A 22,587-nucleotide genomic window follows, 5' to 3' on the forward strand; every position below is an offset into this window, starting at 1 on the left:
GACATAAGGAGGGTTAGAGCTCAAGAGTTTACTAGGGGGAAATAACTGACAAGATCAGGCTAATTTGGGAGTGAGGTAGCTTCCACAGCATTGTTGTTATGACAGTTTTCATCTACAAACAAAGTAGTGGCTTACATCATAGCTTCCCAGAGAAAAATCCATAGGATGACACATGTTAGGCATAAAACAGGTACTCCATCCCCACACAGTTCTAACGGTGCAGAGTGGGAGTATGTCAGTTAATACTGAGGATAGCAGCAGCAATTTCATCAAGAAAATCCAAGCAGGTTTCCGGGGGATGATACTGTGAAGAGAAGCTGTGTTGCTTCAATCCCCATTTCACTAATGTACTTGGGAAAAGGAATGGGTTTTCTGTTCCTTTCATCCTCACTATGGGAAATATTAGATCAGATGCTATAGCCTTGTAAATAGATCAACTTCAACAAACAATGAATAGCATTAGGCAGATGTACACCAAGAGAGAATATCAGACCTCAAAAATCAGGGAAAATTCTCAATCTAATTTCAGAACCTTCATTAAAATAAAATAATTCAATCCTCAGCTCTACAAGCTATAAAGTTGTTTGTATTAATTCTAGAACTCGATCCAGGAGCCATTTCCCAGTAACATGAGGAAAGGTTAAAAACTAGGTATGTTTAGACTTGAGAAAAGACGACTAAGGGGAGACCCAATAAATTCTTCAAATATGTTAAGGGCTGTTCTAACGAGTACAGTGATCAACTGTTCATGTCCATTGATGGTAGAAAAAGAAATTAATTGGCTTAATCTGCAGCAAGGGAGATTTAGGTTAGATATTAGGAAAATTTTTCTAACTCTAAGGATAGTTAAGTACTGGAATAGGTTACCATGAGAGGTTGTAGAAACCCCTCCAGTGGAGTGTGACAGAGTACCGGGGACTAATCGCTGAGCCAGAACTCTGATCACTTACCCACCAATTAATTCCCTGGGATGGACCTGACTGTGCCTAATTGGCAGATTAGAATGGACGGGGGAGGACTAAAGATCTAATTAGCCAATTAATGCAGAGGCTAGAAGAAGGCATAGGAAGGCTGTGCTGGGAAACAGATGTAGGTTCATAGAGCCAGAACCAAGAAATATCCCTGGGTGGTGAAATCTCTTCCCTTTTCTTGGTAGAGGAGAACTAATGCTGTAAGTGATGTGATGTAGGTGGGAAGAGAATGTAAATAAGCTACACAGAGGTAGTTAACAACTGAAGGTCTCAGAATAGTCCATGTATTCAGAGCAGAAGACAGGAGTGGAACCCTGTCATGTCACACTGGGGGGGGGGCAGGCTTGTCTGGGATCTGCCTTTACCTGTGCAGACCGAGGACCTTGAAAAGGAGTTGGAGGTTAGGTGGCCTGGATCATGGAGGAGACCCTGCAATGGCTGGTTGAGCAGCAAAAAAGGAAATGCAAAAGGCCCTCCAAGCCTTTCAACAGGCCCACCACCTGGAAAGACAGTCTTTGCTCACCTGGCAGGCTGAGCAACAAAAGAGCCTGCAGGACTTTACAAAGGAGCAATTGCATAAGCAGCAGCTACTCCAAAGGATGGTGAGTCCTGTGACAGGGAATGGTAATCAGGTGCAGGGAATGGGTCTGTGCAAGATGGGCCCTGCAGATGACACTGATGTATTTCTGGGCACCTTTGAGAAGGTAGCTGTGGGCCAGGACAACAAGACCTGGGCCCTGTTCCCAGTACTCTATTTGACTGGGGAGGCACAGGCAGCCACTATGGCTCTAATGAATGAGCAATGCTGGATCAGGTGGGCCATCCAAAATAAAATATAGGCAAAAATTCCAAACTGAGATGGACTGGGGAGTCCAGTCCCGGGCTTTTGCCCAGAGGCTGACAGACTGGGCCACCTGTTGGCTGAAGCTGGACACTCAATATGTGGGGGAGATGAAGGACACTCTGATCCTGGAACTGTTTCTACAGAACCTCCCCAAGAACACCTGGGTACAGGTCAGGCAGTTTCAGCCTGCATGCAGCAGTTAAACCCAGAAAGAGGAGGGTCAGACCAAGGGAGGAAGGCAGGGGAACTCACTATCAGAAAAGGACCAGAGGGAAAAAAGGAAGAGCCCATTGGAACTCCAACAGGGGCTGGGGCCACTTCCTGCTACCAGTGTGGGCATCAGGGCCATATAAAAAGAGAGACTGCCTATACACAGAATGTGGGTTGGCTGAGTTCTGTAGTTGGTCTGGGACTCTCAAACAGGGAAGGGAAAAAGCTGTCAATCTTGCCTCTAATGGTGGGGAGGAGTCTAAGAGGCCTGATGGACACAGTCTCAGATGGTTTACTACTCTGGTGGGAGCTGGTGAAACCCCACTGGATGATCCCAGGAGTGAGGTTAAAGCAGGAATGTATACATGGAGTTCAGAAGAACTGCCCTACAGCAGGGCTATACCTGGAGGTTTGGCTGGAAGTGGTCTGGATTAGTAGACACCACCCTGTTTTGCTGGGCAGAGTTTGGAGCCCATTCCCATTTGGGAAGTGGTATGTTGCCAGGGGGCCAAGGTGAGGAAAATGAAACCCACATGGCAGGATAGGAAACCTAAAGGGGAGGAAATAGTGAAATCAGAAGGTCTGGTAAACAGTGGACCTAGGAAACAAGCCAGGAGACAGGGGAGTCCTCCCAAGAGGCATAGTGGGAGAAGGGGGGCGGGGGGGGGGGGAAGAAGACAAAGGAGGCAAGTGACAAATGCCCTGAGTCTGGTAGCTGGGGTTGTGGGTTATCAGATGTCCCCCACTAAAATGCCAAAGGGAAAGAGCCCTGGCTCATTTCAGAGGGTTGGAGGAAACAGGAGTTCTAAGCAATCAGACAAAGGAGGGGAACCACAAAGGGGTTGAGGTTTGGAAGCATCTCCTAGGTTGCATCTGGTGCAAAGACCTGTGGGCAGAAACAGAATTGTGGGGGTCACCTCCACTCACCAAATGCAATTTCTGTGAGTGGAGAATGGATGGACCCTAGGAGGGGACCCCAGATAATTGCCCTGGGGGCAACAAGAGGCTCAGATAGAGTAACACCTTTGGCAAGGGAGGAAAAGCCTAGGGATAGAAAAATATGTCCATCAGGCCAGGGGGAGCTATGTGACAGAGTGCTGGGAACCAACACCTACTGGAAATCTGGAGATGGGCAGGTATAAGCTGGTCCCAGCTAACAGCCTTTCCCTCCAGCCTAAGGGGAGGAGCTACTAGACCCAGATCCCAAGCAATTCTGGGGGACAACTATTGAAAAAGCAGGGACAAGTGTGAAGATCACAGTTTCAAAATCAGGGAGCCGGAAGGGGACACCAACCAGAGAACCCTGGACAGCATCCACTGCAAAACAGTATTTCCCTTCACTAGGATCTTCAGCCCCATCTCTGGGCCCTTTAAATTCAGGCCTTTGTTGGGCTCCCAATTAAGGACTATCTCCTTATTGGGGTTTATGCTAATTTACCTGTGGCCAGTAGGGGAACCCAGGCCCGCCCTATACTCTGGGTACCAACCCAAGGGCTCTATAAACAGCCACATACTGCTTACTTCAATCTACTGTTTTCCTGGGACTCTTCCTACCAGGCCCCTTTCATCTCCAGCCCTAGCTCAGGGACAGCATCCTCAGGTTCTGCCCTATACTTCTTCTCTCCCCTCTGGTCCCAGCCAAGAGCTGATCTACTAAGGCCCTGCAGCAACTTTTATCTGAGCCTGCTAGGATCTGATTGGCTACTTCCATGAGGCCTCTCTAGGCAGGCCTGGAGGACCCACCTTTTTTTTTGGTCACTTCACTGCTTCTTAGGGCATGGTGCAGTAGGACTGGGGTCTCCTGTAAGGAGCCTGTGATGGGGTTCACCTCAGCACCGCTGGCACCTCCTGCCAGTCACTCCAGGAATTAGCTCTTACCTCTGTGGCGCGCCCTCAATGCGTGGTGTCAGGCCCATCATTAGCTCTGCTGCCCTGGGACCTGCGTGGCTCCCTGCTCAGCATCCTCCTCCTCTGGAGGGTCTCCATTTACTTCAGGACACTGCCCTCCAGCAGTGCCCATTAGTCCCATCTCACCCCCGTTCTGGGGGAGTGTTGGTAACAGCAGTCCTTCCATCCGCACCTGCCTCATGGCCAAGCACAACCCTGTAATCTAGCCCCTTATCTCAGGGGGCCAGTTGCTGTCTGTCTTGGCCCCTCTTTGCAAAGGCCAGGTGCAGTACAAAGGTGGGCCCCCAACCCAGGGACCCTCTAGCAGCAGCCTCCCTCTGCCCTTCTTCCTTCCCCTCTCGCCTGCTTAGTTCCCCTGGGCTGCTTCCCCTTTGGCCCTATTCACCTTCCTGACCCTTTACAGCAGGGCTACAGCCTGGTAGGTAATGGGCTGGAGCTCCTATCTACTCCCATAAGCCTGCCCAGCACTGCTCTGTCTAAGTTCCTTCTCCCTTACCAGCCAAGGAGTAACTGACTTCTCCCTAGCTGCGAAGCCTTTATATAGGACCTAGCCAAGTCCTGATTGGCTGCCTCCCCCACTGCCCTGATTGGCTATCCCCAGGCCTTCTCTGATTGGCTGCGGGTCAGCACCGCCTCTCTGGCCTGGTTCAGCCCTTTTTCTCAGGGGGTGGGGCACTGCCCCACCACAGAGCCGCAAAGGCCAGGTACATCCCACCACAGCCCCAAATCAAAAATCTTCCAGAATTTTTGTTTTGAATGAAATTTTCTGCTTTTTGTTCCTATTCAGAAAATCTTGTTTTTGAAACTTTGGAATTTCCCATGGAACAAAAGTTCTAGTTTCTAACCATTTCTAATTATGTTAAAATCATTTTTAACTAGCCTGAGTGAATCTTTCAGCTTCTTTGAATCCGTCTGACTCTCGCTGGAAATTGCTACATTTAGAAAGAGAAGCAGCCAGAGGGAGTTGAAGATCCCCAAATTTCTGCCTCTCAGAAATGTTCCTGTACGGAGGTGTTAAAAAATAACTGTGTCATTCTGCATAGCTCTGTTTGAGGCCTTGTGGATGCATGTTAAATAGCTTTAATGTGCTGTAGTTTTGCACTCCAAGGGGGAAATATTTGTCATTTTTCTGTGTATTCTAGGTCATGTGCATGATATTAGAGGAAATGAGTGCATTGCAAAGTCTAATTGGCCATGTATACTTGGTGGGAAAGAATATAAACCATGAGAAGTAAGGGAAGGTGACTGTTCAATACGCTGGCCCTATTTAAATGCACATTATTGTTCATCAGCCCCCAGAACGCACTAGATGCTTCCCAAATTGGAAAGATAGCATGGTGCTTGTCCTGAAAGCTTACAGACTGAATGCCAGATAGGCAGGCATACAAAGTGATTGAGGTAGGGATTGGCCAAGTTAGGTGATATAATGCTATATGGGAGTGGGAAGATCTCTGTAGGGAGGATCTCTAGCACATGAAGATCTTTGGGGGCACAATACTTGCTCTTTCAAATCATGGCCAGCTGCTATGTGATGGACTCAGGATATTTTTTCCATAATGGTGTATTTGATTTGCTACAAAGCAGCAAAAGAAAACTAATTTTATGTTGTCTGAGTACCTTGTTGTTCTGCTAAAGAGTTGGAAGACTCTAAATGGAAGATTTTCAGCAAATGGCTCCTTGGTGGGAAATGTCTCTGGGCAATCTGAAAAAAAATCAATCAATCAATCAATCAATCAGAGTCCCCCTTTGTGTGTGCTGTGATGTAAGAGTATCAAAAGGATCCTGTTGCGAGATATACTATCATGATGTGAGATTACTAAAGGCTCATACTCATGGTAAGAGGAAGGAAGTTACCCAGGAGATCCTGTTACAGAGGCAAGATTCAAGGAAACAGTCTCAAGGAAAGTTAAACTGCTGTATGAAAAGTCAGAAGTAAGATGATAAAAAGTGTTTTCATTATGTAGGCAATCGGAGCTGCCATAATTTATCCCATTGTGTCCCTCCTAGTTGTAGCACTTAATGTTACCTACAGTTCTTAAACACCCTATCTATTATAGTTGCTGCAGTGCTTAGACACACCAAGGCTGAATGAAAAACTTCGGTAGTGATGTCAAGCTAGAATATCCTTGTGAAAGTACTGGGGATTTAATACTCCTCATTCACACTTGTCCTTTTCTCTGCATGTGTGCTGAGGTTGTATTTAATTCCCTCCTACTTTCTCCTTCTCCTAATGACCCCTTGCTAGAGCTGGCCTGTTGTAGAAGGGAAACACCTCAGATATTGTTAGAGCTTTTAAAGTAGAATGAGGAAATGTCTGACCTCAAAGGGTCCAATGATTGTCAGCAAAATCTGAACTATTGAAAAGGAAAGGATGGCCTTGTTACTAAAACTCAGGCATGAAAGTCAGGACATTTGGTTCCTGTTTCCAGCTCTGCCATATAATTTTCTGTGTGTTCTTGGGTATGCCATTCAAACTGCAGAGGGACTTGTATTTTTGTCTGTAAGACGATACTTTTTTCTCCCTGAAGAGTTACAACGAGGCTGCACATTTTCAAATCTTTCCACTCTCTCCCTTGTTTGTGTTTTGACAGCACTTGTTCTGACAGAACGTGGCCCTGCACAGGAGCTCCATGTTATGGAATATATAATGTGGGAAGACCATTCAGCAGAACACTTGATGGCAATTCATATAGCCATGCAGGAAACTGTCATGTAACAGCAGCCAAGTATGTTAAATGGTTTTTCATTAAAGGGCTTTTACAAGTATTTCAATCACTCTGCTGCCTTTTCTTGTCTGAATTATCACAAGTACCTCCTAAAAAATCTGTGTTCTAAGACGAATTGGACTGAAATTAATACTCAGAAAAGTTTAAATAAAGTTCAAGAGTCGTCATAAGCTGAATTCTTCTATTCCTGCTAAAGGGATGATAAGTTGTAAATAGTAAAAAAAATATTTAAACTTTAAGCCTCCCAGTTTAACAGACTTGGAAAAGAAAAGATGCCTTTATATTATTATCTTCATGGGTCATGCTAATAAAATTATAGAAGCACAGAATGGTAGAAATGTAGAGCTAGAAGGGACCTTAAGGTCACCTAGTCCAGCTCCATGTGCTGAGGAAGGATGAAATATACCTAGACCATCCCTGGTAGGTGTTTGTCTGACTTGTTCTTAAACAATCTTCTGTGCGCTGGTCTACACAGACTACTTGGAAACTTCAGTGGCTAAATATTACAGTGTAGTTCATAGAATCATAGAATATCAGAGTTGGAAGGGACCTCAAGAGGTCATCTAGTCCAACCCCCTGCTCAAAGCAGGACCAATTCCCAGCTAAATCATCCCAGCCAGGGCTTTGTCAAGCCGGGCCTTAAAAACCTCTAAGGAAGGAGACTCCACCACCTCCCTAGGTAACGCATTCCAGTGTTTCACCACCCTCCTAGTGAAATAGTTTTTCCTGATATCCAACCTGGACCTCCCCCACTGCAACTTGAGACCATTGCTCCTTGTTCTGTCGTCTGCCACCACTGAGAACAGCCGAGCTCCATCCTCTTTGGAACCCCACTTCAGGTAGTTGAAGGCTGCTATCAAATCCCCCCTCATTCTTCTCTTCTGGAGACTAAACAATCCCAGTTCCCTCAGCCTCTCCTCATAAGTCATGTGCTCCAGACCCCTAATCATTTTTGTTGCCCTCCGCTGGACTCTTTCCAATTTTTCCACATCCTTCTTGTAGTGTGGGGCCCAAAACTGGACACTGTATTCCAGATGAGGCCTCACCAATGTCGAATAAAGGGGAACGATCACGTTCCTCGATCTGCTGGCAATGCCCCTACTTATACAGCCCAAAATGCCGTTAGCCTTCTTGGCAACAAGAGCACACTGTTGACTCATATCCAGCTTCTCGTCCACTGTGACCCCTAGGTCCTTTTCTGCAGAACTGCTACCTAGCCATTCGGTCCCTAGTCTGTAGCAGTGCATGGGAGTAGTTCATTTACTTTGCTCTCCCCACCACCTTTCTCATCCACACCCCACATCATTTACAGCACTACTTTCTCCAAACGCCTCTGCCCACGTCAGGACAGGAAAGAGATCTCTCCACCCAGAGATCCTTCTTGGTTCTGGCTCCATTAGCCCCTCTCTCTCTCTCTCTCTCTCTCTCTCAGCACTTCCTTCCTGTGCCTTCTTATGCCCTCTGTGCTAATGGGCTAATTAGTTGTTTAGTCCTGCCCAACCCATTCTAATCTGTTACTTAGGCACAGTCAGGTCCATCCTGGGGGATTTAATTGTTTAAGTGATTGGAATGCTGGCTCTGCTGCCTAAGGTGGGGGACCGTCTTGCTCCTCAGCATAGACAACAAGGTCATAGCGAAGGCCCTCTTGCTGTGACTGGGGTCCATGCTGGCGGATGTGGTCCACCGCGACCAGACCTACGCTGTCCTGGGCCGTACCATCTTTAATAATTTTTATCTTGTCTGGTACATCCTTGAGCTTGGGTGTAGGGATGGGTCATTTTCCCTCCTGTCCTTGGACCAGAAGAAGGCGTTGAACAGGGTGGACCACGAGTATCTCCTGGGCACTCTGCAGGCATTTGGTTTTGGGCCCCAGTTTGCGGGTTTTCTTCAGCTGCTGTACACTTCTGCTGGGTGTTTGGTCAAGCTCAACTGGACCCTGACTGAACCCATCAACTTCAGGTGAGAGGTGCGTCAAGGCTGCCTGTTGTCAGGCAAGTTGTATACTCTGGCCATCGAGCCCTTCCCCTGTCTCCTCTGCAGGAGGCTGATGGGGTTGGTGTCCGGAAAGCATCGGCCTCTGGCCAGGCACCCAGCTCTGAAGGCAGCATAGCTGCCCTCAACAGTGGAGAAGTAATGATGGCAATACCATGAACACCCCTCCCCATAATAGGCTTGTGACCCCCTTTTGAGTCAGGACCACCAATCTGAGAAATGCTGTGTACTTTTGTGTACTTTTTACCCTATACTATAGGTAAAAGTTACACAAAAAGACCAGATTTCACAGTCCATGACACAATTTTCATGGCTGCGAATTTGATAGACTCCTGCACATAAGCGGTCAGGCCCCAGCTATATAGAAATTCTGTGAGAAATAAAGCATACTATTGGAAAATTGTCTGTGAAAACGTATATCCACAAAATAGTGTTCCAATAAATAGATACAAGGCTTACACTTCAACATGATTTATAAACTGACTTCAGCATGTGAAATAACATTAGATATTTAAGTTTATTTCTTTATGATAAAAATAATGTATTTTTTTGCATTATAAAATCCCATATAAATAGCATTATTCATAGCCCATAATACAACACAAACACATTATAAACAGTGCACATATGAAAAAAATCCAAATAGCCAAACATTGATTCATTTTGAGAAGGTTCTATGTTCTCCGTTATCCTATTTTGGGAATTATTTATAACTGTAAAAGATTGGAGGGAGGGGGACTTGTTTGGTGGCAACACCTTGCTCTGCTGCACAGCTTTGGGTTTTTTGTTCCCTGCCATTGCAGGCTTGTTATGGTGAAGATGCTCTTGGTCTTAGGGATCAAGACACGTGTCTGTGGTATGAAGGACAGAAGTAAGGCACTGAGTCATGCTGTCAGACAATTGGGTTAATGGATATATAGAGCAATAAAATGGTATCTCCAGAATAAAGGTAGGTGTGTGTGTGAGCAGTCTCACAAGGCAAGAAGTAGCCCATTCTTGGATGCCTGCAGGCTCCACTACGTACTATAAAAATATCAATATAAGGGCTCGTAACAAGGCTGGATGGTAAACTTTGCACACATGGTAAATATGAATACTATAGTTTTCATTCTTTTTCAGACTGAGATAAGCAAACTGGACAATTCTATTGCGTGAATACTCCATAGGCACTTTATAGCTACCTGAGAAGCACCATGTCATACCACATTCTGTGTACTATTTACAGCAACATTCAGAACTAGAATTTTACCCTGCGTTCTCTTGACCATGCAAAGGGAGTTGTCGAATGACATGTGTGAATGTGTTATGAAACAATAGTGTTTCTATTAATGAGATTGCATTGCCCTGTGCCAGGCATACACTCAGTCAAAAAAGGCACTATCTTCACAGACACTTTCATTCTGAATTTTGTCTTTGCTGTTGCAGTGCACAGCCTTTTATGAACAGACTAAAAACTGCCAAACTCTAATGTACACAGGAAAGAAAAAAGCCTGACCTATTCAGCCTGTGCTTTGTAAATTAGGCTATATACATTTCAGTAACTAGATGTACTATCCATCAGATAATGGACAATGTTTTCTTTCATATAATCAAAATGATTAAATATGAGTTTAACTAATAACATAAACCATCAGTAAAGTTCACCTATGCAGGCAGCAGACTATCTAGTGAGGCCTAAACGTTGCTCTCATTTATAGTGTCAACTTAATGAAGTTACTCTGCATATAGATGGATGTAACTAGGAGCAGAATCTAATCCTCTGGAGTTACTCTGGATTTATGCTGGTGTAACCAAAATCAGAAATATACCAATAAAGATACTTTGGAGTTATACCAGTGTTGCTGAAAGCAGATTGAGTGAATAGTTTTGACTCCTTCAAAATATTATACATCAAAATATTATAAATAAAAACATTCCTTATTTCTTCTGATATTTCATGATTTTGAAGGACGACCATCACTTCCCTTTGTTTCTTAAACAAAAAAGTAATGCAATATATAGTAGCAGTTTAAACCAATGGGAAACTGGGAAACAAGGTGACTCTCCACTTGTCTAGGGTTCCTTAATCCAAAGAAAAATTTCTCATTTTTTCTGCTAATTCCTGTCTCACTTCAATGTGCTTTTTCAGGTTTTGTACTTCATGGGGCAGCTTAATGTCCCACACAGACATACACGACTGCAGCTCTGTAAAAATAATTTTAAAAAACTTTGAAAAGTACTGCACAGATACAATTACTGCATTACAAATGTGATTTTGCTGCTTTGTTTTTAATTATAGTCAGAAATAATAGATCTGGAAATGTAAATGAGCTTTAGTGTAAATGAGAATCAGGCCCAAATCATTAAAATAGAATGAAAACAGATTTGAACCCTACATTTACTATGGCTCAGATTATATTGGGTGTGAGCCCAGTCCCGCAACCCTTATGCAGGGAGTAAGTTCTGTCTTCTCGAAGCAGTCTCACTGGGTTCAGTGGAGTAAGGGGATGAAAGGACTACTTGCGGGACAAGACTTCCTAGTCTCAATTCTGATTACTGTAGGTATAATTTTGGATATTGTTACATACAGTAAAGAGGCAAAGGATTTTATTACAGTTATAATCAGGGACCCTTAAAAGAGGTTCTGGTTCAGTTAGAATTTTGAGCAAAAGTTTGTCTGGTTCTTCTTTTATCCAAATCAACCCATCCCTGATATCACATTTAATTTTATATTAATATGCCATTGTTATATTTTACAGGCAGGAGTCTAGAAACACACAGACAACAATAAATCACCACAAAGCTGCAATGAAAATATATCAAATGATATAATCAAATTCCTAACAGACATCTTAAAAAAAAAAAAAAAAAAAAAAAAAAAAAAGAGTACAGTATTTTTTACAACGTAAGTAATATGGATTAGTGAAACAAATTACCAGATACCTTTCTGATGTTTGTTGTCTTCATTACATTTATAGCAGTACCCCAAAACCAGCATGACGTTCTTGAGGCTCCCTTTTCAAAAATAAAATGTTAGATTTTAATTTTAACTAGCACTTGGATTTCACTTCATTTAAGAGCAGAAGAAGCAGATTACATGCACCACTGAAAGAAAAGAAAGCAGATTTCAGTAAACTAATGCATATTATACATTTTACTGTTAGAAAAAATCAAAATTCAACATTACCAATCAAAGTGACATGAAAAAATGCAGCGCGTGTGTGTGTGCGCGCGTGCCCCCATTTAATATGAGGGATTTATCAAAGATCAAGGACAAATTACATAAATATTGTAAATCATTTACCTTCATTTGCACCCATCCAGCCTCACTGAGTAGAGTAAAGAAAAAAATGCCGTGAAAATATGTTAAAGTTTTATGAATGTGGGTGTGAGGACAGGCTTTGTCCCTGTGTCTTATGGAGCATATATAAGGCTAGATTTTGGTTTATTACCAAAGCTGGGATTGTGGAAGGTTTAAGGGGCCATGCCAGGAGTCCCAGGAGGGCTTCTGCCTGAATCAGCCAAAATTCCTCTTGGGTCTCGCAGGGAGCGCTTGCTAGAGGAGCAGTTATCCCACTATGAAAATACACAGTGAGCCCTCCTTGTGCTGGGCTAGCTCTGCCCGCTATGGGTGACTGACATCTGGAACAGTGTGCCTGTCCCCTTCTGGATTGTACAGATTTCCCATTTCAGGATTCTAGGTAAGGACAGTATGCATTTTTGTTACAGAAAACCATTAGAGGAAATTCTAGGTTATCAGTGTATACACTTAATGTAAACAGGTTGTAAAGAAGATGCTGTTTGTGAATACACTACAGATTGCCAAAAGTTAAAAAAAATCGAAATGGCAGTGAAGTGAGAATTTTTGGCGACGATGCCATGTTTAGTTTTTAGTGTTGAAGCATGGAAGGATATGAACTTTTATTAAACTCACAGTACAAACAGAGCAGACTAAGGATGTCTACACAGCTGCTGGCAGGTATGATTCCCAGCGTGGGTAGACATACACATGAGCTAAAAATAGCTGTGTGGCCACGGCACCATGGGCAGAGACTTGGCCTAGCCACCCAAGTACAATCCTGCCCAGGGCATGTACGCGGGTGGCTAGCCTGTGCTGCTACCTCCACACTGCTATTTTTAGGCAGTAGCTCAAGCAGAGTTGGCAGGTGTAGGTCACCTGGCTCTGGGAGTTACATGTCCCAACTGCTATGTAGACATACCCTAAATGTTCTACCAAGTGACATGCTGTTAATCTTATTACATAATGGAAAATGCAAAAAAACTAGTTAACTGTGATACAGAAGGCTCAGACTCAAACTTTAAGGCCAGAAGGGACCATCGGGATCATCTAGTCTGACCGGGGCGGATTAGGATTTGTGGGGCCCCTGGGTCAGAGCAAGTGGGGGGGCCCCTCCCCACCCTTCCAACTGCAGTACCCACCCCCGGTGCTCCTGTGGAGTGGGTCAAGCCCCCGTACCTGCACCCCACCCCACCCTACTCCATCTGGTGCAGGGGGAGAGATGGGCGTGTGGAGCAAGCCCCCGCGCCCTGACCCCTGGCTGGAATGCCGTGGTGGCGGAGCAACCGCAGGGCAAGCTCCTGGTCCTGACCTCGCTCCACGGCAGGAGCGCCGGACAGGTGAGGGGAGCAGGGTTGGGGCATGGGGCACACATTTTTCTGGGGTCCTTGGGCACAGGCCCCATTGGCTCAGTGGCTAATCTGCTAATCCGCCACAGAGTCTGATCTCCTGCACTTCACAGGCTTGCTCCTCTCACTCTGATGTCTTCCTGCTTTGTCTATAGCACACTGGCAGAGCCAAATGATAGGAAAATACATCTGTGTATGTGTCAAAGAGCTCCTTACCCCTCTGGGATGCAACATTTTGTAGGGGCTGGATAGCCAGGCTAGTTCATTGCTGTTACAGAACATCACCCGTTTCACTCAGGAGTACAGATGGCCCATAATGTACACAATAGATCAAAATATACCTAGATTTGGGAAAATTTCAATCTGATCTGAACCTTGTAGCTTGGAACTATCCCTGTCTTAGCTTCCCTATACTCTTTCCCATAATGAACAGTTTCAACTATTCTCATGAGAGGGATTGAAGTATTAAGGGTCATGTTTTCAGTTGGACTGAGGCCCCGCCTCCCTGTCTGGAGATGTAAATTTGTGCTTGTAAAATGAACTGCAGATGTAAATCTGAATATCTGAACATCCTCTAACAACCCAATTGTCCTATTGTATCTATTAGTAGATTTCTGGAATCTATTTACAATAGTCACGTGGAAAAATGAAATAATTTCACAATATTTGGCTAAGTTCTATTCTCCTGAAATATTTATATTTGATTGATTAATCTTGAAACTGAAAATATATTTAATACTGAAGTACTTTTTCCCTAGTTCCTTTTATCTCATACAAGCAATGTTCTATTATTGAAGAGTTACTCGTAAGGCTTGGACTGTTTCTTATAATTCTCTTCAAAACTGTACAGTCTTTGCATTCAGGGGTAAAACACTTAAATAAATACATGGAAAAACTGACTAAAAAAGTTGATTGTTAAAATAGACACAAAATTTAACCTAACTTCTTATATCTACAAAACTAAGTACACTGCTTGGAGCACACAAAATTAAGCTCTGTATTTTAAACCATTATCTTTCCATATGCAGAATTTGATTTTTCTGGAGATTCAGGTGCCTGAAAACTAAGAATTTGAGAATCCAGGTTTTAAAAATCAACAAACTAGTATTATTGTAAATGTACTCGTTAGGATCCTATCACTGTAGAATTCGACACCATTAAATAAAATAGCAGTGAATTATTATTAGGGCTACGATTTTGTCATGGAGGTCATGGAATCCATGACTTCCAGAGACCTCTGGGCCCCTGGCACCTTGGAGCTATAGGATCCCCCGCCGCCCCCAGCAGCTGGGAACTGCAGGGGCCCGAGTTCCCAGCCGCGGCGGGAAGCAGGGCTGCCCCGCAGCTCCGAGCTGGGGCGGTGGGGCTCAGGTGCCTGGAGTTCCCAGGCAGCAGGGAGACCCTGAGTTCCTGGCTACTGCAGGCAGCGGGACTCCGGGGAACTCTCAGCCGCCATGTGTGGCGGGGGTGCCCTTCCTGTTGCCCTCCCATTTGCCACGGGTGCCCCAGAGCACAGAGCCACCACGGGCAGCCAGGGTGCCCAGGAGCTGCCATGGGCAGTCGGGCTGCCCCAGAGCTCCGAGCCACCACAGGTTATGGGGGTGTGCTGAGCTCCAAGCCACTGCAGCTGGCAGGGGGTTACCTGAGCTTGGAGCTGGGGTGATGGGGGGACCCTGCAGCTCCCAGCCAGGCCTCTGCAGTTCCTCATTTTGTAATGCATATTTTTAGTAAAAGTCAGGGATAGGTTATGGGCTTCCGTGAATTTTTCTTTATTACCTGTGATCTGTCCGTGACTTTTACTAAAAATATACAAAATTTTAGCCATAATTATTATTTACAATGTAACAAGGCACTTAAGTTGTAACTATAAGGACTACAGTGAAGAGAAATATCTAATACTGACTTTCTAATAATTAATATTTAGCTGGCACTCTGTCATCTAGAGACCTAAGTACTCTATACAACTGCTGTTATAGGCCCTGATCTTGCAAATGGAATCCATGTGTCTCTGGACAGGGTCAGGGGTTCATGGAAGCCATTGTATTTATAGGATTGGGGCCATAGTTAAAAAAGCAACAATGGAAAAACACCTTCTCAGTCAACCTATGTGCTCTCTGCTTCCTTTATGAAAAGGAAGTTTTTTTATTGCTTGAAGCACTGCAGAGCCAATACATTTTGAAGGGTTAGTCAGAGTGAACTGAAATTTATTCTGCCGTATGAATCATCATCATCACCAGCTAAGTCTGATTGTAGGTATATTTAATAGAGTCAGTGATGCAGAAAGAAAACAGATTGGATTTTCAGATCCCAGGTTAAGTTTACAGTGATGCCAATGAGAAGATATCAGAGCTTTAAAGTATGGAATTAACGAACAGGAATATAATAAGTGTGGGAACTCCACAATGTTAGCTTTAGAGTCACTTTTCCTACTATGGGCATGCTTTATTCCACGCTGACACTGGAGATACAGCTCAGGGGTGTTTCTTAGAAGGTGAATGTAGTCCATGTGCAATATCCCAGAGTATTTTATTATAATACATATACCTAAGTTTTCCATCCCTGCACTATAATGTATTGTAACCTGGGGATGTCTAGATTAGTCTGGGCGACACAGAAGAACAGTGGGGATGGAGAAAATTACCATACCCCAAATCTGACCCCTCTGCACATGTGCTCTTGTGGCTATGTGTAAAGCAGAAGTAACTCCTTTAAAACCACCCACCTTCAGTCCCTGCTTCCACAGTGGCTCATAGAGGTGGCCATGGTGACAGGAGTAGCTCATACATACAAAGCTGTAGGCTCTGACAGCAGCCCCCTAACCCAAGTTTCTATTCTCTGCTCCTACTTCACACAGCTGAATTGCAAGCTGCACATGTAACTCTGCCCTATGGAGGCACCAATTAGAGTTCTGCTGAGTGAGAACTGAGAGTGGGTGCCACAAATCAAATAAGCAAAAAAGAATGATTATGTATGAAGAAAAAAAGAGAATGAAGAAAGAGAAAACAGGCAGACAGAACAGGAGAAATAAAATGGACAGAAGGATGTGGGGGCACGGCACAAAAGGGGCGTGAGCGAGATGCGACTGGTCACAAGTGGAGCTTTCCTAGAAAAAGTGCGGGAGCCACTGCTGTCACATCTAGCACCAGTAGCACATTCTTTGGTATTTACTCACATAAGGATTTAGATTGGTTAGATTAAACATGCAAATAGAATAGAGTGAATGAAAAAAATGAATATTCTAATTAGTTCACGGAATGTCATGTCAAACAGGAATTGTCAATAATTCTATAATGAAAGATTGTTTCTTTTGAATATTTACCTAGCTGGGCTGTCAGCATGACTCGAACGGAGTCACAAAAATCGTGTATTATTCGTATAGGACGACGTGTTGTTAAATCAAGCAGCAGGATATATCCTCCCCCTGTTCCTATCCAGAGGGCAGAATTATTTTGTAGACAGATGGTCTTCACTCTTCCAGAATAAGCCACTGTATGTTTTGATTCTTTATTTAGTTTCACCACTTCCTCCCTAAAAATATGAAGAGATTTGGTATTAAAAATTGCTTGCATACATGGATATTTCATTGGATAATTGCTAAGTTGATGCCCTTGCACGGGACAAAATATTTTAAATCTGGTGTCAATGCAGACTGCATGAATCCCAACCTAAGAAACTTCCTTAAATTAAACAAGTTGGGAAGAAACTACTAAAGTTTTAAGAACCATCAGTCTTAACTTGGGCAACCTGAACAGGGCTTTAAATTGGTCACGGGTAGCTCTCCTTTCTCTTTGACTCTCAAAGCTGTATTTGAATAATTCCCTGTTCTAGTCTTTAAAAGGGAATGCTACTGCTCACAGCAGCATGAGAATGAAACAGACTTGACATACAGCACTCCTTTTCACCAGCTTTGTTAGGTGGGAAGCTAAGTGTGTACAAAGAGTTAAATTAACTAGGCTTATGTAGCCTAGCAGGAGGTAATTTGAGGATGGGGACTCTATTTTAAGGTATTTTGGTTACCAATCTAATTAGTACTGTTTATGGATTGGGGATAAAAGAAACTCAGAAATGAAAGCTTCCCTTCCATATTCTAAATTCTCTCCTATATGAAAAAGAAAGACTGGCAGAGGGTGGGGAAGAGAAATCCCTGTACAGACCAAAAGAAATTAAAACACCCTCCCCTGCCAAAAAATGCAATCCCTTCATGTGCCAGGATTTCCTCTTGCAATGTGCTAATATGAGTAATTTTATAGCACGAGTAGATTTATTTTCAATTAATGTACATACAAATAGTTGTGTGTACCATATGTGTGTAGTTGTATATGTTTGCAAATAGTATATGTGTTATAGTTATGGTCCCCAGAGGATCAAGTATGGGCATTTTATACATTGGAGGAAAAGCTACTACATCAAGGATTAATACTAATGGTGTTCACTTCTGGCATCTTGGAATCTCTTTTCTTGAAGGCAGAAGCCCTGAGCTGTTAAGTATCTCCTGGGTAACTCCTGATATGCCCTCATCTCAGCGTCACACCTTTACAGTTTCTTGAGTTCAATGGGATTTGAGGGCACTCAAAAGGCCCAGAGGCATTTAATACCTTGCAGGGTTAGGCTCTGAAGGACAGGAGCAATAGATAGCAAAATTAAACCATCCTATCTGAAATTCTGAGATATTTTGCCTGTGTTCTCAATCTGGGCATGGAGCAAAGGGTGGGAGATAATAATGTTACCTGACTATCCTATGTCAGTCCATAGCTGTGGTGGCATGGACAGGAGTCCCACAGAGTTAAAGCATTAATCTGGGGTTACATGGAGTCAGTGAAATAAACACTTGGTGTAAAAATAATAGAAGCTCAAGAATGAAGGCCATGGAAAAATCTGAGAGCCTGCCTGGACCAGTCCAAAACTTAGGACCAGAAGAGGAGAAAGAAAAGCCATGCCTGACAACAGAACTGGTCTCACCAGTGATTCCCTTCCCCACCACCCCCAAAATGTGAAGTATTTCACTAGACAATCTCCCAGAAGAATCCACTATTCATCTATTACACACAACACCAACAGTATAAAATAAGACACTTACTTTAGAAAATGTGCACAGTCAATTAGTTCACAAAGTTTCTCTGTTTTCTTATCCCAAACTTCCACAAAATGGCTGTTTTTCTTAGCCAAGTAGATGGATTTGTCCACTGCTATTGAAATAATGTTTGCATCACTGTAAGCCTTATGACAGAATCTAAGAAAGAGGAAAAAATATTAAATGTATTCTATATTCCTAATAGGTAAGCTCTACCTACAATTACAGACCCACGAAGCCTAAAAACAAAGTGGGTCTGGATCAATTTAAAAATAAAGGATCTGATCTGAATGTTTACAATCTGTGGAGTTACACCAGTATAAAACCATTTTAAAGTGAGATCAGATTCAGGCCTATAATGTAACTATTGGTCCAAGATATGGGAAATCTTACTGTGCTTGCTCCTGCTCCCAACCAAGTCAATGGATGTTTTACCACTGAATTCTGTGGAAGTAGAACCAAGGTCAGTATCTATTAACGAATTTTCCCTAAACATATTTGTCAGGTCACAACAGAGCAAACACCGCTTCTTCCTATTCTAACAAAGGGCCAGATTCTGCAAGCTGCTAAGGACTTTTGACTTCTTTTGGAGAGCTGCTCAGCACAACACAGGACCAGATCTAAAATGGGTGCAGCCTGATTCTGCCCAGTCTGCTTTACCTCTGTTTTTAACTCTACTAGCAACCTTTTTGAGTACTTAGTAATTTGAATCTCTTACAAATCCCATGATTGTGAAAACTTTTATCATAATATCTCTGCAATTTGAAAAGAGCATCCTTCTGCCTCACTGATTTGGGGTGAGGTCTGTACACTCAACAACTTCAGCCTCACAGTCTGATATGTGAATAAGACCTTTGGTATCTTCATCACAATAAAATTTTAGCCTCTTAATAATTAGAGGTGAGGAATCATATGCAATGTATGTATATTGGGCAGAGACGTATACACATAACTTATAAGTATAATTATATAGGGTAAATCCTATGCTCAATGCATGTACATGGCTCTCAATTAAATAAATCGGAGTTGAGCAAATTCTTCCCATGTGTGCCTTTGCCCAAGAGCATTTATACATTCATAAAACATACGTCTACTTCTGCCACATTTGTAAAATAAAAATGCACGCTACTTAATGTTTGCTTTAAAACTAGAACAAATACCTTAAGTATCAGTTGATCTTTTATTTTTTTAAAATATTATTAAAGGAAAAAAATGGAAATAAGGTATTTACAAAGAACAAGCAATAGGATTCTCAAACAAAACACTGACAGAAAATGTTAATGAAAACAAGAAGAACCAAATTACATTAGTATAAAAAACTCACAGCTGACTTGTCTTTGTCTCAATCAGTTTTTGAATAGATATATCACCAGATAATGATATAATCTTTGTTCCACAGCTTCCCCAGACTATATTTTTTTCAGATGCATATGTGGATTCACTTAAGCACATAAGTGGTGTGCTGACATTCCCTATAGTTAATATCTTCAAAGGTGCTGCACCCTTGCACTGTAAGAAGAAAATATACCCTCCATTAGAAACATACAGTATATACTTATACAAGGCAACTTAGAAATTGACAAATCAAACACAGAACACATACAGGGCCAGATTTTCTATACCTTTATAACACCTTTGTGCCACTGGGTTTTGGTTTCAGCAACCCCCTCATCCCTTATTTTTTGGTAAACTGCTTGAAAGAAAGCTATTAGAAGTAGTTACTTTACATATTACTGATTACGTTTTTTAAAGAGAGTACTATACATGTTAAATTTACCTTTACTACTTGGTCTTCAAAAACTGCTATTTTGCCATCAGCTGTTCCCACCAGAAAAAAATTCTTCTGTTTGCTGAAATGAAATTATAAATTCCAGAATTGCCTCATGAAAGGACGTTCATTAAAGAAGGTTTAAAAACAGAAGTGTCTGGCAGATCAGAGGTTTTATTGGTCACTAAAAGTGAACAGAGGGCCACATGTCCAAAAAATAAGCATTTAAGCTCTGCCTGTGAGCAAGTAACACATGTGCAAAGTATGTAGCTTCAGGCACAATACATGTACAACCACCCATTTTGTGAATATTGCTGTGAAGTCAGATTTCAAAATGTAGCCCATAATGTTTAAACTCTAAATGATACCTTTGCTTTGAAAAAAAGTTGCAGTATAAACAGGTAACAGAATCTGACATTTTCTGAAGATGGTGTTTGTTTTTTCCATCTTCTGTATTAAATGCCCACAGGGAACCAGACTGTGTTCCTGCCACAACCCAGTTTTCTTTCTCTGTAGGAAGAGTCACTAAAGCCAAACACAAGATTCTTCCATCTGCAATGTCCTGTGTCAAGAAAAAATAATTAAAAGCAGCCTGGTTATTTTCAGCAAGGATTACACTACTGAATTGCATAAAGTAAAAACACTAGGCCCTTTTGGGAAGATGGCCTTTCTTCCCCATGGAAAGAAATCCCCAATTAGCAGAAGATACTTTCAACTTTTCCTCTGGCAACCTCTGGCATTCAAAATCCTGGAAATAAATGATTCATAAATAGCTATGATCCATGGCAGGCTGATGCCATGCCTGTCCTTTTAAGAATGCACCATCTGTCTGCCCAATGCTGTGAGAAGGCCAGCATGGTGATCTAACACATTAATTAACTAACTACCAGGAACCAGCGGCGGCTCCAGGCACCAGCGCTCCAAGCACATGCCTGGGGCAGCAAGCTGCAGAGGGCGCCCTGCCAGTCCCTGCGAGGGCGGCAGTCAGGCAGCCTTCGGCGGCTTGCCTGCAGGAGGTCCGCCGGTCCTGTGGATTTGGCGGCAATTCGGCGGCGGGTACGCCAAAGCCGCAGGACCGGCGGACCTCCCGCAGGCATGCTGCCGAATCCGTGGGACCGGGGACCTCCTGCAGGCAAGCCGCCGAAGGCAGCCTGCCTGCCGTGCTAGGGGCGGCAAAAAAGCTCATGCCACCCCTGCCAGGAACACATACATTCTCAGCATATAGCAGCTAATGAAGATCTGAAAGCTGTTGTTAGAGAAGCAAAGAAATGGAACTGCACTTATGGTACTTTCTGTGGCACAGTTTAATTAATGCAAATAAAGCACAGATCTAAATATTTCATTTTAAAAAATCCCGCCCTCCCCCCCAGAAAGCAGCAGTTTCAAATGTAACAGTATCTGCTATCTCATGCCTGTGTCTCACTACTGTCTATTGTGTCACAGAAATCTTTCTTTTAATATCCAGTGCTGGTAGTGAAACACGTGCAACTTCGCATACGTAGCCTGGGTAATCCAGCTTCCAGTTTGCAAATCTGCTTCTTGTGACAATATTGGATATGGGAACTCCAGAAACTAAATGAAGATATTTGGTGGGTGCATCCCACGGCAGTGAGAGTCTCCTGAGAGGAGTGGGAATTACAGGAAATTGTATTGGCATGGAGGGTTATCAGGATTATTGGTCTGTGTTCTGGCCTCAGTGCAAAAAGGCAGAGGGTTGGCGTACAGCCAGCCCACTGGAAGAAAGAAATGCACTGGTGGTAGGACAATATTGTGAAGGGTGTTGGATGGACAAAAGGGAGGAGAAGATGATCACAGAATGATAGAAATGTAGAGCTAGAAGGAACCTTGAAAGATCATCAAGTCTAGATTCCAGGGGCTTTTCCCCTGCTCTGTATTCCATAAGCTAACCAGCTTCACTTGTCAGTAAGTCTCATGATAATCAGCTTAAATTTCACTTTGCTCAGATCCATCCCATGACTTCTAGCTATGCCCCTCCCTGAGACACCATCAGTAATTGCTCTTAAAAAAGAAGCATTTCTGTGGCCCTTTTGATCTGAGGATCTCAAAGCACTTTTCAGACATTGGGAATTAAGCCTCAAAGTCCCCACTTCCCTGTCAGTACAGTAACTATCAATTCTAAAGTTTTATAGTTTCATAAGGTAAGTCTACATAGAAAAAAAAAAACCCCAAAACCATGGCAGCTTTTCTGCTTCATCTCATGGTATCAGTGCAGATTCTTATATCAAATGTCTTTGGAATTCTTAAAAAGAAGAACAGGAGTACTTGTGGCACCTTAGAGATTAACAAATTTATTAGAGCATAAGCTTTCGTGGACTACAGCCCACTTCTTCGGATGCATATCCGAAGTGGGCTGTAGTCCACGAAAGCTTATGCTCTAATAAATTTGTTAGTCTCTAAGGTGCCACAAGTACTCCTGTTCTTCTTTTTGCGGATACAGACTAACACGGCTG

The 22,587-nt window shown here is 43.1% G+C and overlaps 1 protein-coding gene across 2 annotated transcripts in view; it reads right to left on the reverse strand.

The window, feature by feature from the left end:
- Positions 1-9,140: 9,140 nt before the first annotated feature.
- The window catches only part of LRRK2 (leucine rich repeat kinase 2), a 134,328-nt gene continuing 120,881 nt past the window's right edge, over positions 9,141-22,587 (reverse strand). For both annotated transcript variants that reach the window (XM_034766882.1, XM_034766877.1), the window contains 7 exons: positions 20,485-20,678; positions 20,126-20,198; positions 19,673-19,857; positions 18,355-18,507; positions 16,597-16,805; positions 11,574-11,645; positions 9,141-10,835 (listed from right to left, as the gene is read on the reverse strand). In XM_034766882.1, the coding sequence (XP_034622773.1) occupies positions 10,714-10,835; positions 11,574-11,645; positions 16,597-16,805; positions 18,355-18,507; positions 19,673-19,857; positions 20,126-20,198; positions 20,485-20,678 (1,008 nt within the window). In that variant the 3' untranslated portion in view covers positions 9,141-10,713. The remainder of the gene's footprint in view (positions 10,836-11,573; positions 11,646-16,596; positions 16,806-18,354; positions 18,508-19,672; positions 19,858-20,125; positions 20,199-20,484; positions 20,679-22,587) is intronic.

Source organism: Trachemys scripta, chromosome 1 (assembly GCF_013100865.1).
Source record: "Trachemys scripta elegans isolate TJP31775 chromosome 1, CAS_Tse_1.0, whole genome shotgun sequence".
In the NCBI taxonomy this organism is placed as follows: Eukaryota; Metazoa; Chordata; order Testudines; family Emydidae; genus Trachemys; species Trachemys scripta.